The 16,748-nt window shown below is 32.2% G+C and overlaps 1 protein-coding gene across 2 annotated transcripts in view; it reads left to right on the top strand.

The window, feature by feature from the left end:
• Window positions 1-5,601, top strand: part of NLGN1 (neuroligin 1) — a 630,430-nt gene extending 624,829 nt beyond the window's left edge. For both annotated transcript variants that reach the window (XM_045852090.1, XM_045852091.1), the window contains 2 exons: window positions 1,463-2,252; window positions 3,044-5,601. In XM_045852090.1, coding sequence (XP_045708046.1) covers window positions 1,463-2,252; window positions 3,044-3,866 — 1,613 coding nt within the window. In that variant the 3' untranslated portion in view covers window positions 3,867-5,601. The remainder of the gene's footprint in view (window positions 1-1,462; window positions 2,253-3,043) is intronic.
• Window positions 5,602-16,748: the final 11,147 nt, after the last annotated feature.

Here is a 16,748-nt window from a genome sequence, read left to right on the forward strand (position 1 = left end):
AACATTTATTTTCCTTAAACTGTTTTTCAGTGTATATAGTTAATGCCTTTAAGTCCCTGGAAAAGGAAAGGGTATTATAGAAATCACCAGGTCTATTTTAGTTGTAAACTTTTTAATTAGTAAAATATTTCTCTGAGAAAATATTGAGAGACACATAGCCTACATAATTTTTGAAGTTATCTGTATTTATATCATTTACTCTAGCATACTTTGCTCTAGCCAGCTAAAAATATGTTCATAAAGATGTCAGAAACAAAAATACATTTAAATAAGTATTGTTTGACTTTTTGAATACTTTTAGAATTCTCTAGGAACATATTACAGCCTGCATTTTTAATATATATATGTGTGTTTGGAGAAAAATCTAAAATTTTGTTTCTAATTCAGACACTGTTTTAGCACCTTTGTGAAAACTGTTTTTATCTCATTAACACATATGGATAATTGAGCATGTGTTTAAATAACCAAACTCCAAACTGCATTTGGAAAATGATAACAAATATAATTTTTAAAGAAAATAGATAAATTATATTTTAACACAAAGATTTTATTTGAAAATACCTTAATGAGTAGATAAAGTGCATTTGTACATTTGAATGGCGTGCAGCTCTAATCAAACTGCAGATGGGGCCATTTTATAATTTTTAAATGCAATTAAGTGAAAAGCAGTGGACCATGTACTTTTTATCTTTTATGATAAAATGTAACAGTGCCTATTCAACACTGGAAAAAGTTAAACCACACCCCACAAAATCCTTCTGCTGATGGTTTTTTGTTTAACCCAGTGAAAACACTCCAAATGTTATGTCTTCTTCTGAAAGATGAATATTCAGCATACTGTGTCAGACTTGAAGAGCTAGGAGTATGTCTGAAGTGATATTCTGTTTTGTGTGCCTCAGGGCTATCCCCAGGGTATTAGCAAATGTGCAGCCCTAGTTGTGTGAGCTCTTAACAATGCTTTTTCAAATAAAATCTGATTAAAATAAACTTGCAGAGTCATTCTGAAGGAAGAAAAATGCAGCCAAATTAGAAGAAATATTCTCAAAGACATCCTAGAGTCTGATGAAGAGATAAAGGGGAGAGAGTTGGCCCTCTTTGGTTGGCTTTGATAACAACATAGGTGTTTACATGCTGAACACAGACGTATTGGAGGCTTTTAACCACTCGTATTTACATATTCTCCTCCTCTCCTTCCTTTACTGCCTCTTTGAAACAGAATCAGTTTATACCTCTTGATCTCTGAAGTGGCTGTAACTCAAAGAGAAGACTGAGTCCACTTTTCTGATTCATTATACCCTGGGGATGCCTCTATGTACTTTCTCTTAAGCAAAAATGTCTTTATCTCCCTGTTCTTGAGTTGTATCTGGGTTTTTATATACATGGCTAAAGTATCTAATGTTATTGTTTTGCCACAATGTTATTCAAAGGGTGTAAGAAATTCTTTATTGTTTTTTTCCCATAGGACTTTTTCAACGAGCGATAGCTCAAAGTGGAACAGCCCTTTCCAGCTGGGCTGTTAGTTTCCAACCTGCAAAATATGCGAGAATGTTGGCCACAAAAGTTGGTTGCAATGTTTCAGATACAGTAGAATTAGTGGAATGCCTACAGAAGAAGCCTTACAAAGAACTTGTTGACCAAGATATTCAACCAGCACGATACCACATAGCCTTTGGACCTGTGATTGATGGTGATGTAATACCCGATGACCCTCAAATATTGATGGAGCAAGGAGAGTTCCTCAACTATGACATAATGTTAGGGGTTAACCAAGGAGAGGGATTAAAATTTGTTGAGAATATAGTAGATAGTGATGATGGTATATCAGCTAGTGATTTTGACTTTGCTGTTTCCAATTTTGTTGATAATTTATATGGATATCCAGAAGGCAAAGATGTTTTGAGAGAAACCATTAAATTCATGTATACTGACTGGGCTGACCGTCATAACCCTGAAACCAGAAGAAAGACATTATTGGCCTTGTTTACGGACCATCAGTGGGTGGCACCAGCTGTAGCTACAGCAGATCTTCACTCAAACTTTGGTTCACCTACATATTTCTATGCCTTTTACCATCATTGCCAAACAGATCAGGTACCAGCTTGGGCTGATGCAGCTCATGGAGATGAGGTTCCCTATGTGCTAGGAATCCCCATGATTGGACCTACGGAGTTATTTCCTTGCAATTTCTCCAAAAATGATGTGATGCTGAGTGCAGTTGTAATGACATACTGGACAAATTTTGCTAAAACTGGGTATGTACCTAAGGAATAAAGTTTTCTATAATTTAATAAAAATATCTCTTTAAGCATTTAAAAGTAATATACATTTTGCATCCAAATGATTTAACAGATTAATACAAGCAATATGTTAAGTTTATTTGTTTCAAAATTCTATACTGTGGTGTTTCAAAAGTTATTGCTTTATTAGTTCTTACTTTTTAGTTTTTTAAGAAGGCTTATACTTCTATTGCATTAGTTGACAATCAAATTTATTTTGGTGTTTTAATTGCATAAAACATTAATATTATTGTTCAAAAGTGACAGATAATATTTTAGGCTGCTTTCTAATTTATAGTATTATATGCCCTTTGATAATCCCAACTAACTTGTTATTGTGGGGCAGGCCAGATATTGTTAATTCTATTTTACAAAGAAGGGACATGAGGCTATCAGAGTCTCATATAGATATTCATATGTCTAGTATGTAGCAGTTCTAGGCCTCGAATCCTCATCTGCCAGTTCCACTACTTGTCTTTTCCACTACCTCACATTGTCTCTGCTAGTTTGCCTATGAGACAGAGCACAGGCATATGAATATTTAAATCTTCAGGTAGAATGTGGGGCTTACTTGGGTTTACATCATTACCCATTTAGCAATCTGCCTGCAATGGGAGTTATATTTCTAAATTAACCCAAGTTGTTATTAAAACACAGTCTAAAGCCTTACTGAATTACCTCTTGATTTATATGTTAACCTGGCACTATTTCTATTAAGAAAAATAATAAAGTAATTTTGTTCTCATAATTGCTTTTTTTCTTTCTAGTGACCCAAATCAACCAGTCCCTCAAGACACAAAATTCATTCATACCAAACCTAACCGTTTTGAAGAAGTTGCATGGACCAGATATTCCCAGAAAGATCAACTGTATCTCCATATTGGATTAAAACCAAGAGTTAAAGAACATTACAGAGCCAATAAGGTGAACCTCTGGTTGGAGCTTGTACCTCATCTGCATAATCTCAATGACATTTCTCAGTATACCTCTACAACAACTAAAGTGCCATCAACTGACATCACTTTCAGACCTACGAGAAAAAATTCCGTACCTGTCACATCAGCCTTTCCCACTGCCAAGCAGGATGATCCCAAACAACAACCGAGTCCATTTTCAGTGGATCAAAGGGACTACTCCACCGAGCTGAGCGTCACCATAGCAGTTGGTGCATCACTGCTATTTCTGAATATCTTGGCATTTGCAGCTCTTTACTACAAAAAGGATAAGAGGAAACATGATGTTCATAGGAGATGCAGCCCTCAGCGTACTACTACCAACGATCTGACCCATGCACAAGAAGAGGAGATCATGTCCCTCCAAATGAAGCACACTGATTTGGATCATGAATGTGAGTCCATCCATCCACATGAGGTGGTTCTGCGGACCGCCTGCCCCCCAGATTACACACTAGCTATGAGGAGGTCACCAGATGATGTTCCCTTAATGACGCCCAACACCATCACGATGATTCCCAACACTATACCGGGGATTCAGCCCTTACACACATTCAACACATTTACTGGAGGACAGAACAATACGCTGCCCCATCCCCATTCCCACCCCCATTCACATTCAACAACCAGGGTATAGCCAGATAAGAGAAACAAACTCTATTTTTTTGATGGATTGCAGTATAAGATTACTGAAGATTCCGTGGCTTTCAACCTACAAGACTCTTACTATTTAAATAAGGAGGAATATTATGTGAATATACATATCAAGAACTTTGGGGGTTTTGAAAAAATGAATTGTATATATATATATACACAAATCAACTTTAAAATGAATTTCAATTGCTTGAAGCAATTGTTCTGAATGATACTTTTTCATTCACATTCAAGAATTAATTTTTTGAAGATTTATGTTCATGATGGAATTAGGCATGTGGAACACCAAACGGGAAAGAACTATGTCTGAAATATAAAAAATAAAAATAAAAAAACAACCATGAATATGCACAAGGGACACACCAATGGAATGTCAGATAATTTTCACCAGTTTTTATTTGGAGCAGTTTATTGTGTGTAGACCACATTTACATGTTTGGATAAGTACACAAAGCACCAATGCTGTTAATGGCCTTAGCGGAGGCTCATGCTGAAATTTGCCAGTAAAACAAAGAAGTTTAAAGACTGGCAGGTACCACATTATCACTTAAGTGCTGTCAGTATAAAGTTGTGGGGATAAAGGAAACTGGATATTTTTAGCACGATGTGCATGATCATTTATATGCTTGGTGGCTGTGCTGCTGATTAAGCTGTAATTAAAATTCTTCTCATCCCATTGGAATTTTAATAGAAGCTTCTTCCATCAATTGGCAGAACCTAAAGAAGATTTTAAGGGGCAAAAGTAATTACAATTAAATAATTCACAGTAGTTTCAATAATAGAAGGAATTAGTTATAAAGGCATTTGAAGAAACTATAGGCATAGTGGTGAATAGTCACTGATATGAATCCCAGAACAAACAATTTCCTGTGTTTTTAATGTTCTTTTCATTCCCATCTAAATAATTTATAAAAATATAACCCTAATTGGACATGTGTTACAGGATCTATAATTTGCTGTGGTTTTTGTTACTCTGTATTTTGTTCCTTTTGGTAAGATGAAGTGTGTCCAAAGAGTTACTTGCAACAGTCTTTTATAATATGAGGATGCCCCAAATTACCACTCTGATTACAGTTCTCAGTTAATTGATTTACTCATGTTGCATGACAAAATGTTTACTACTAATAATTCAATATAAAGTTATGTCCCTCCTCACATCACGTATCTTTCTCACTGAGGTTCGTTCACTGCAGTTTGCTCATGCAATCTCAGTAGAGTACAATGTAGATGCAGAACCTAGAAGGAGAGTCAACACCAGGAGGATTTTAGTCTTACACAAATGTGTGATTTTAAATGAATATTCTAAGACCACAGGAAACTCTTCATCCCCTGTTGTTTACCAGTAACAGTATATCACAGACCTTTCCAAATGTTTGTATATGTAATCAGATGTACATTTGTATTAAAAAAATTGAGATGGACTTAAAGAGCACATCCTAATAAATACTTTCTCTCTTACCTGTACTATATTTCTATTAGACTAAAGTTATGTGATTTTTTTTTACATTTTTTCAGATGACTAGCAATTTTGATAGTTTGTAAGATAATGCAAAGAACTTTCTCTGACAAACTAACTGCAGTAACAGAAACCTTTCTTTTCAGTTACTCTTTTTCAAGAATGAAAGCTTATTATACAAAAAAAAATTGTATACTACTTGATGGAACCAACTTTGTACATCTTGGCCATGTCACTGGTCATTGCGTGAAATAAAGATAATCTGGATAATGACTATTAGTCCAATGATAAGAGACATGATCTTTGCTCATTAAAGAGCTAAAATGTTTATTGCTGTTTTGTCTTTTTTTAAGAAAAAAACAAGCAAACAAAAGAAACATGACTGCCTCAGAGTCATTTTTCTAAACCAAATTTTAGAAGACATATAGGTAACTTCTTCAGAAAACACATCACGTGTTTATAGGCAACTCTCAACTAAGATGAAACTGATGAAAATTTAACAGTATAAATTTAGAAGCCCAGGGACTTGTGAAAAATATCAGCTTTGTACTTTTAAATATCTCATACAAAAATGTTGGAGAAATAAAATGTGCCAATTGTTTTCTGTTAGAAACACAGGTTCCAGTTCTGATCATTGAGGAAAAGGTCTATTGGAAATAAATGTGTGATGTTTCATGGAATGAGAAAATCTAGGTTCATAATATAAGGGTGATTGAACGATCATAAAGTAATGAATAGAAAGTTATTCTTCTAAAGGAATTTTAAAGTGCTGAGCACGACGTTAAGCTGACACTAAGATAAAATCTCCTATTTCAAGAAATTTTTTTGCTTATAATTCCTAGTCCTAATTATAAACCATCAGTAAAATGTACATATTGCTCCATAACTTCAAGTAAAAACCCCTGTTAGAAGCAAACGTTCTTCAGCATCCAGAGTGGCCTCCGTGCAGTGTTTGCCTGATGTAGTGATGCTTTTAGACTGGAAACTGACAATGTAAACCAATATAAACAATTATTTAGCATATAAAATATTATTTAAATGGAAAATTGTTTTACTGTATTGATTGAACAAAGGATAAAGACAAAAACAGAAATAACAAAATAAGGTATGAATGGAGTCTTTCATATGAATTATTTCTCCTGGAAAAACCAAACATTCTATTTTAATGATGGCCATACTGATATCTATGTACTTATCTGTTTTTCTAAATGTATCTGTCATTCAATTTACCTATCTATATCATAACTGACATCTATTTTGTATTAATTTAGAAAAATGATTAAGGAAAACAAAGCATAGCCTTATTCTTTTTTCTAAATTAATGTAGTACTGACTTTGTTGCAGATAATGCAGTTCTAGTTTCCATTACTGTTCCCGAGTTGTGATGAAGTCATTGTGAATGAGTGTTAGATCCTAGTTCTACAATTACAGCAGCTAGTTTTCTGAATGTAAAATGATACCCCAAAATAAACAGAACATTAAGAACTGTTTTTAAAGCTGAAACATAATTTTTAAATGCAAGAAATATTTTGAATATTATTAAATTTTAAACAATATGTATAAAATATGTTTATGTAGATGATAATTTTGTTTAGAAAAAAGTTACAAATTTTAAAATCTATATTAGATATTACTTATTAATTCAGACATTCCTGCTTCAGATTAAATTGCAAAGTCAAGACCCCTTAAAATTTGTGAAAACATTATCAAAAGATTAATGTTGTTTTACAGTATGAGAATGAAAATAAAAGTGACAGATTTCATAGTTTTACATTTCTATTAAATGTATTGACTGTAAACAAAATCTAGTTGAGTACTACATCTATATTATGAGGTTCATCATTAACTGCATGGAGATTAGAAAGTCATTTGCTAAGGCATTAAGTATATCCCATTTTAATTTGGAGACATTATGCCAGCAGCTCAAAGCAGAAAATCTGAGTAAAATACAGAGTATTTTGTTCATTTCACATGTAAAAGTTGACTATAATGATGATTTAATTTAGATTTTTTGATTGGTACAACATGAAAATAGCAGCAATTAAGAAAATACATTAACTATATGTAATGGTAAACTGGAAACCAGAATGGCATTAATTTTCTTACAGAAAATGCCCAAACCCAGTTGCTGTGTCTGCAACATGTCCTTCTTCTCAGTTATTTCACCTGTTGGCTTTACTGACACACATGTCAATGTCACAAAAGGATACAAAGAATGTGATAAATGTGTTCCAGCTTTAAAGACACCATTACATAGGAATTACTGGGATTCTTTCTTTTTTTTTTTCTTGGTGAGTTTCACAGAAATATTTCACAGGGCAAATGATGAATGAAATTTTCAGGAAGTTGTCAGATATCATGGTCACTTGATGTTTGTTTTCTTCTGTTTTATTGGTTCAGAGTGCTGGTATTTTCCATCATTTCTACTAATTAGTTGTTATTGACTATCACTTTTTAATGTAAGTGAAAATTAGATAATTTGGTTAGACTTGTGAAAACACACTCCCAAATAAATTCAATTAATGGGCACTTCCCTGCTGAGATTTTGTTATCATTAATTTAATTATCTTGTCAAGCTTTACTGTTAACAACAATTCTTTTGACTTTTTAGTCAATAAACTGAGGGAATTTCTCCAACAGCCTTATACCTTTCCTGAACTTGATACAACATATACTTCAAATTTCCACAAGTTTCTAAAGCTATTTCCTACTGGTGTGAAACATTTGGTAGCCTAACTTGATTTTATTCATAATCAGAATGCTTTTTTCATAAGCATTCTGATTTGACTTGATTTTAACACTTTCCTATATTTGTTTTCAGGCCAGAAATCACTTCCGTTTGATAAGGGTTGCAGAGCATACATACTGGAATAACCTTGTGCAGGGCATAAGTGCCTTTCTTCCTGAGATTGGATTTATAAACCTTATTGACTTTTTAAAAAATTTTCAGAGCTGATAATTCATTTTAAAAGTTACAACATGATGACCATGTTTTAAATCTCCAATAAGAAAATTTTATTAGGAAGTTTTTTTTTCCTTGCATTTTATTTTATTTTTTGTATGATATCAAATGGGTCCAAATGAATCCTGAGAAAGAGTGAAGTGCATTTTTGGAAAGTGACAATTATCTAGGCATCTGATTTAGTGGTTTTAAGTGTAGAAACCTAAATCTCTAATGAACTTTAACTTTTCCCCAAATACTAGCTAAGTTTAATTTAAAAGAAGTCTGAAGTCATTAGGGACAAACATAAGTTAGACAGATATATAATTTTTTCTAGTCAGTCCTTATATATATCATATGGTATGTGAGTGTATGTATACACACACATACACATATATATATATCTTAAATATTAAATGGTTTAGAATACTTAGGATGGCCCTTTCAGATTCATATATTTACAAAAGACTTTCTATACCTTTATATATATGTACTAATGTCATAGAACTTAGTCCTCTATGGAAAGTCAAGCCAAAATACCAGTAGATCTGTGTTGAAATGAATGATAACAATTAAAGCTTTAAAGAAAATTGTAAAGATGCAGTAACAAAAGCTCAGCAGATAAACTTAAAGGAACTAATTTTGAATACCATGTTCATGGATGATATCTATATTAGATAGTGCATTTAAAAGGATTTTAGCATTTTTAATTCATCTTTTCTGCACTCATATCATTTAGCAAATTAATGGAACATATGTCATGGTTTTTGTACAAAAAGCCATGTGGTTTTCATCATTCGGGTTGTGTTTGGACATCCATGGCTTTCATTAAAAACAGGTTTATCACGAATAAATATTACTGCATTTTCCAAGTTGTGCTGACTATTTTTAAAATCAGAAATGATTCCTTCTCTGTTTGACATACAGAAAAACATTTTCAAGATAAATATTCTCTCACAACTTCTTTGAATCATCCATACATGTGCTGACAGTTCCGATTTGATGGAAACGATGCTGTCTGGTCTGTTCACCTCTGGGTGAGTGTAGGAGAAGAATTTGAGAGTAGGGTTTGGAAACTTTCCTACAGTTTTTATGTAACCTGTCAGAAAAGAAAGAGAGGAAAACATAAGCAGAAAGAGAAAAATAGGAGTAAGGAAATGAGGGAGAATAAAAAGAAAGGAAAACTCACTTTTTTATCTTTGTTAATTTTTTTGCCTTCAAATAGTTTTTTTAAATAAAGATATATAACAGTTTATTTAAAGAGAGAACAGAGAGATTTAAAAAAACCCTTTAAACCATAATCTATTGTTCTTAGAGAAAAGATTAGAATGAAACAAGAAATTTAATTCATGAGTCAACTCTTGGTCAAAGGTGTCACTGGAAGCAAACAAACAAATCTAGAGTGATGTATTTCTAGTCTTTCTAGTCTTCCACTATGCATTTAATAGTGATGTTGGTAGAGAAGACTATGTGAAATACTGGCCACTCTTATCTGAACACAGCCCTAGACAAAAATACAGCAAAGAGATGAGACATCAAAGACTTTCCCTGTACGTGGCCTAAAGATCATTATTACCAAATTGCTAAATAAAATAATTGGCATCACTTTGCAGTTTCCATGGCTGCATATAGCCATTAATGTCAAATAAACAGTTCAGAAAGACATTCCAAGAGTGTCACTTTTCACAAGAGTTTTGATGTTTTGCAGGATTTGATGTTATTTTATATGATTACTATTTCTCATTACAATCTTACATTTCCTTACAAATTACACAATATTACTTCTGAGTTAAAAAAAAGAAAAAATGATATTCCAATTTAAAAACAAAAAGGAATTCCAATTTACCCTGTAATTGTTCCTATGAAAGCAGTATCTCCCAATGGAGTGCTATAATTTGATATACTTTTTGCTGATCCAATATTGGAGAGTTGACTTGAATGTCCCCTTAAAACTTTTCTATCTTTCTCCTGAAGATAGTCAGTTTCCCCCTCACAGCTGACATCCTATACAAGAGAGGAAAACTTCCCACCAATTACTGAAGCTTCTATTTTCATGCCTTTTTCTATGTTAACTTATGCCTTCTCCAGGGGTATAGAATTTGTAGGAAAAGTCTTAACATGATGTAAATAAGCAGTGGTTCAGGCAGGTTGGAAGCTGGTAAACATCAGTCAAGCAATGAGAGGAATTAGTCATTCGTTCACTCAACAAATGGTTCCCGCCATTGCCAGACAGTGTCAAGTGTTAGATAATGGGACTGCCTTATGACTTACCTCTTAGCATACAAGTATTGCCAAGCATGGAATAGCCATACACAGACACTACCCATATCATCTTTTTGTGTTATCTACTATACCAAATCATTGTACAATACCTTGTTTTATCTACACAGGTGAGCAAAAGTAGGTTTTAAAAATGTTATCTATGTTTTAAAATGGTATTATTGGTCGAGTTCACAGCCATATTAATTTGAATTTTATTGAGCAAGTCCATCAATAAAAGCACGTGTGTAGCAATCCTTCCCAATAACAAATATGGCCATATCTGAAGCCACACTATATTGTCCCAAAATGTATCACAGAATATGAAACTTCTAGCTTAAAGCTCATCTGATCCAACCACTTAACTGATTCTAATCCTCTATCTAAATATGTGGTTATGAACCATAACACCGCATAACACCACAGGCCTGGAATTCTAAAGCAAGTGGCTAAGTATGAGACCATTTGGAATTTCTTCCTTATATTGATCAACTGTTCACTTTTTACTTATAAAGGTCTCAAAGGTTCCATCATCTGACTTTTTCTCAAATATTGGAAGACAACTATCATATCTTCCATGAGACATTTTCTCCTCAAAGCAAAATTTCCCATTTTCATTCCAAATAGTTCAGTTTTTCACCATTCTAATCATTTTTTAATATTTCCCTAAGCCTAAGTTTCTTAGGAAATGTGATATCTAGGATTGAATATAATAAATGCTTCAAGTATAAGTAGATCTGTACTTAATAGAGTCCACTATCAACTTTGTCACTACAGAGTGTATTTTTAATACAACTTATGGTAGTGTTACTCTCTTTAGTGGCTACAGCACACTAGCAATTCAGATTGAAACCTACTTTCTATTAAAACTCCTTTAAACTTCTACATATACTGCTGTTAAATAAATTCCGCCTTTATCTTGTCCCTGATAATTTGAGTTTTACTTCATCTTCAGGATATTGAACACTATTAAATTTCATCTCATTAAATTTGCCTCATCATTTTAGCCTATGAATATCTTTCTATCTATCCCAGAGTCATGAAATCTAATAAAGTAATAAACATACCATCTATCTTTCCTCCGATCATTTATTAAAAAAAAATATGTTCAGAATCAGGTTGAAACAAAGCTGTGAAATATTAATAGAGATAGTACAATACTGAGAAAAACAACAACTGACATTTGCTGAGCACTCAGGATATTTTAGGTTCTGTATCATATCCTAAAATACACCAAAATATGCCACTCTCAAAAATACGTACCAATGGTGATTGCTGCAGGGAGGGAGATATAAGGGAACTAAAATGTAATATAAAAAATACAATAAATGTTACACTTTAAAAAGTTAAAAAATACCAATACTTTTGAATATACTTACTCATTAATTCATTTTCTAAAAGGTACTTATTGAGAATTTGTTATATATGAGTTACTGAGCTACTGGTGATAGAAAAGTGAATAAAATGTAGCCTTTGTCCTCCCATTACTAGAAAACCAAATGATCAATTCACTTTGTCTACACACAAAGCACAAGAGCATTGTTAGATACATTTGAATAATCTACTTTCCATTTACATATTTGAATGGCAGCATAGTCATCCTTATGGATATTTCTTAGTTATTGATGCTTTATGTATAAAGATAAAAGAAATCATAGAAAATAATGTGTTTCTGCGACTGTGATATTTTCCCCAAGTCTCTCACCAAGCACATGTCATAATTAAAATATTGATTTAAGCTAGTCAAGTATAGCCTTCAAATGAGATCGTAATACATATTCAAGATAAAAAATGTAATACAAGTAATACATATTCAAGATAAAAAATGAAATATTTTACAGTTACTAACTTGCATCTATATTTCTTTAAATATTCCATTCATGTTCAAATACATTCAAATGTTTATTGTCAAAGTATATATATGGGGGCACATTATATGTATATGTTATTTTTTCTAACTCATCTGGAAAATAACCTATGGGAACATACTATATGTCTGCTTTAGAGAAAATCAAGGTCAATAAAAATCAGTCTCAAAATGTTGTATAAATCTAAACCTATCCCAATCAAAAATTGCAACAGAGTATGTTTGTTTGTTTGTTTCCAGACATTACATGGCTAAACATCAAGAATGCCCAAGATCATTTTGAAGCAAGACAGTAAGGAGCATCTATTTCATCCATCACATTTCAAAAGTTACTATTAAGCTATCATAATTAAAATAATGTAGTATTAATCCAAAGAGAAACAAATGGAGAATAACAGTGAACCCATAAGCAGACTTATTAAAAAGAAGGAATTTGATGTATGCTAAAGTAACATTAGAAGAGAGGATAAACTGTCCAGGTAAACTCTCCAGGTAAACTCTCCAGGTAATAGCTATCAACACAGGAGAAAATTACCTCTGTGTTATACCACACACAAATAACAATTCATAAATTAAAGGTATTCATATGAAAAGCACATTTTAAATGTTTTAGGAGAATAGATAAAAAAATAGATGTACTTGAAGTAAGGGAAAATTATTAAAACACAAACACTTCCAACCATGAAGAAAAGAATAGGAAATTGATGTTAAATCTTAATGCATCAGGTGAGATTTTTAAAATAATGACAGTCACATAATGAAAGTAAATATTTACAGTGCTTAAGCAATGAAAGGTTAATTAAAGTATTGAACAGAAATTTCTATAAATCACTAAGGAAAAGGTAATGCACAAGCAAAAATAGACTAATTAAATATTATGGATGGAAAAGCATCTTTGTTTCTGCCCTCTGCCTAATCCTCACAAAAAAATATAAAAGGAATAAAAAACACATAAACCCATAAGAACAAGAAAAATAGAAGAGAATAAAAACTACTAATAATAATAGATGACAAGTTCTAAGAAGTTTTTTGGAAGATAATAATTAGATAAACTAAATGATATCAAGGAAATAATACAACTTAAAAATTATAATATAAATCTTAATTAGAAAAGTTAAGAGATGCTTTAATTGAACTCAAGAAAGAACTTATGTAAAAGAAACAATGATTTCAAAGTTAAGATTACATTGAAACAAACACAAGAGCAAAGAATGCTTTAAGAAATATATTATTAAAAATGCCTAAAAAGAAATAGAATGTATAAAAGAAGAAAAGCACAAAAATAAAAAAAAAAGGAGAGTGGGATTCAAGAGTAAAATAAACTGAGACAAAGATTCAGTATATGTATATATTGAATCTTCAAAACAGAAAACCAAAACAGTGAATAGAATAAGTACAATGAAAACTATAGAAAACTCAAGAAAACTTTCTCAGAGTAACAGAAAAAGATTTGAAATAACTTTTGAAAGGATGGACTATCTGAGAACTATCTGAGAAAACTGATTTTTAAAAATGACCAACATTAAGACATATTCTGATAAGGTAATTTAATATCAAAGAAAGATACTGCTTTGGGCATTTACATACAAGTAAAAAGAACAAGTTTCTTATAATGGAGACTCTCATAATTAGATTATTATAAGACTTTTTAAAAGTAATGCTTTATGCTAGGAAAAAGAATTGAGTAGCATATGTAACATGCTCATTGATTTTTGTACGCAACCGTAAACTACCTTTACTTTATGTACAAGTATGAAGGCTGCAGACAAACTGTTACCAACATTCAAGAACTCAGGGAATGTTGTTCCCATGAATACTTCCTGAGAAACTTACCAGAAAATGGCCTTCAGACAAACAGAAAGGTGATATTAATATAAGGTCTAATTAATGATAGGCACACAATACATATTTATTCAAAGAAGTATGACTAAATGAGGGTTATAAGGTGGAGAGTACATAATACAATGGCTATATGTTTTGACTATGTAGATATAGTACAATTATATACAGTGTGAGGAGAGTAGGAAAATCATATGCAAAAATTTTAATTGTAGTCAGTAATCATATTGTTGGTAGCAGTGCTGTTGCTACACTGGAACTGTTCATCTGTCCAATGAGAGATACAGATACAGCAAATGAGGAATATTGTGATATGCTAATTCTATCATCATCTTTACTGTCTTTGCAAGATAGAAATAGTTAAGGAAAAACTCTGTGGTTTGCATATTAATGTGTATCAGAATAGACAACCAAATAAGTTATACAAACAATGACCAGGCCAGTAGCAGTGAGTATCTCCAAGGCGCAGATCACAAACTGCACAAGACAAATGGGGATCGTGTTGTCAGAGATTCCTATGACTTATCCAAAGACTCAAGAGCCAACCTGAGAAATACTTCACTTTCTAAAGATGAGACAATTTGAACATCAGTAAGGATAATTTCAATTGATTGAAACACATCACATGGAAATCCAAAAAGTTATTTTTGGTTAAAAAAACTCTTCAGTCACTTATGGAACATGACTACAGGAATTAAACTCATTGTCTTGAAAACTAATAAAATGAAGCATTAAATAATTTGTCATACCATTTATTAACTATATAAATTACCAAATAGTAGATGAAGGGAATTTACTTTTTATAGAAATATTTCAGCTAACAAGAGGAGGAATCATTGTATTAGAATTTCACCCTTTTTTCACTCCTAATGAATTAATGGATTTAATTATTGAGTATTGGTAACTCAATACTCAGAGGGCTGGTAACATCACAAAAATAGAAACAAGCAGTCATTATGTACCTCCTGAATAGAAATATGCAACACCATCTCTGAAGAGGACTTGCACCCAAAAATTAACCTCTATCTGCTGAAATCTCTAGGTTCAATGATTAGGAAATATATAGGACAAAGAAGCAGGTTAAAATACACTATGGGGATAAAATCAGCAAAATTCATACTACAGAACATTTTATCAATTGTTTCCTGGTTTCTTCAATGAATACATGCAAGCAAAAGACATGGCATGATAATATGCAGATTAAAAAAATCTTATGAAAGTTAGAAAAATGTAACAAAATTTTTTTAAAAAACCCTGGCTTTAGTGGGTAAATAAGCGTCCAATTTGGTGATTATTTATAGAAGAGGAAAGAAGTCGTGACTGAGACGAGGCATGTGGAGGACTTTGGGGGTGGTTTGTGATACTGAATTTCTTAATGTGGGTGTTTTTTCCCAGAGTATATCTCTTCCAATGATGTATTAATCCAAACATTTATTTCATGAGGTTTTTCTGTACTTGTGCTATGTTTTACTAAAAAGGATTGTAATAAAAAAGTTGATACATAAAAACGGTTTCAGACATAAAGGATATGAGTTTATTATCTGAAAGGGCCTACCAACTGCTTAGTATAAAGGATGGAGAACACACCCATCAAGGCACACCATCAGGAAACAAGAAGTTCCTAAAGCTTTCAGAGAGGGGGGAAAAAAAAGAGTTCTCATTTCAACATCAACTCCAGAAGCTAGAAGACATTGAATAAATGCCTTCATGTTTTTAGGAGAAATTATGATCAACCTATAATTTTATATTTAAACTAAATGTTAGTCCAGTAGATCAGCCAAAGAAAGCATGCATTCACAGGGAAATCAAGGGCACACCCAGAGTAACCGCTCAGGAAGCCAGAGGCCAATGGGTCCTGTTCAGAGGGTGACACTGGGGACCCAAGTAGATATGTCTCTAGAATAAAATTAAAGCTGATAGAGCATCAGATGTGTTTCATTGTGTGAAAACAAAAATGTTATTGTATGATTTTCTAATTATTTTGCTGAATTTGGGGAGGCCGTAAAAATCAAGCAACTGACAAAATGATCATTGTAAATATAGAAAAAGAAACAAAAAGTACTATAAGAAATGGACTGTAATCCTTGAACATGTATTGTATATATGAATGAAAGTACATTTAAGGGATAGATCTTACAAATAGCAAGGTTGGATCAAAGGATATTTTCTCCTTTTTTGACTATTTTCTGATTGATTTTCAAAGATGTTACATGAATTTCAACAACAGTATATTAGAGTACCTGTTTCCCTACACTCTGGTCAAAAAATGTAATTAACAATTTCTTATTATTTTCATTTTAATGTAAACAGAAAATCATTATTGCATTAATTTGCATTTTTAAATTGAGGTGAAACATCTTTTCTTATGCTTATAAGCCATTGTATTTCTTTTTATATTAAATGCCTTCTTTTACTTTGTATATTTTTCTATTTGTTTATTAATCTCTTCTTACAGAATTATAAGAATTCTCTAGATAAATAAAATCAGTACTTTTTGTCATGT

The sequence above is a fragment of the Phyllostomus hastatus genome, unplaced genomic scaffold (assembly GCF_019186645.2).
Source record: "Phyllostomus hastatus isolate PE091 unplaced genomic scaffold, TTU_PhHast_1.1 phas_contig_86, whole genome shotgun sequence".
Lineage (NCBI taxonomy): Eukaryota > Metazoa > Chordata > Mammalia > Chiroptera > Phyllostomidae > Phyllostomus > Phyllostomus hastatus.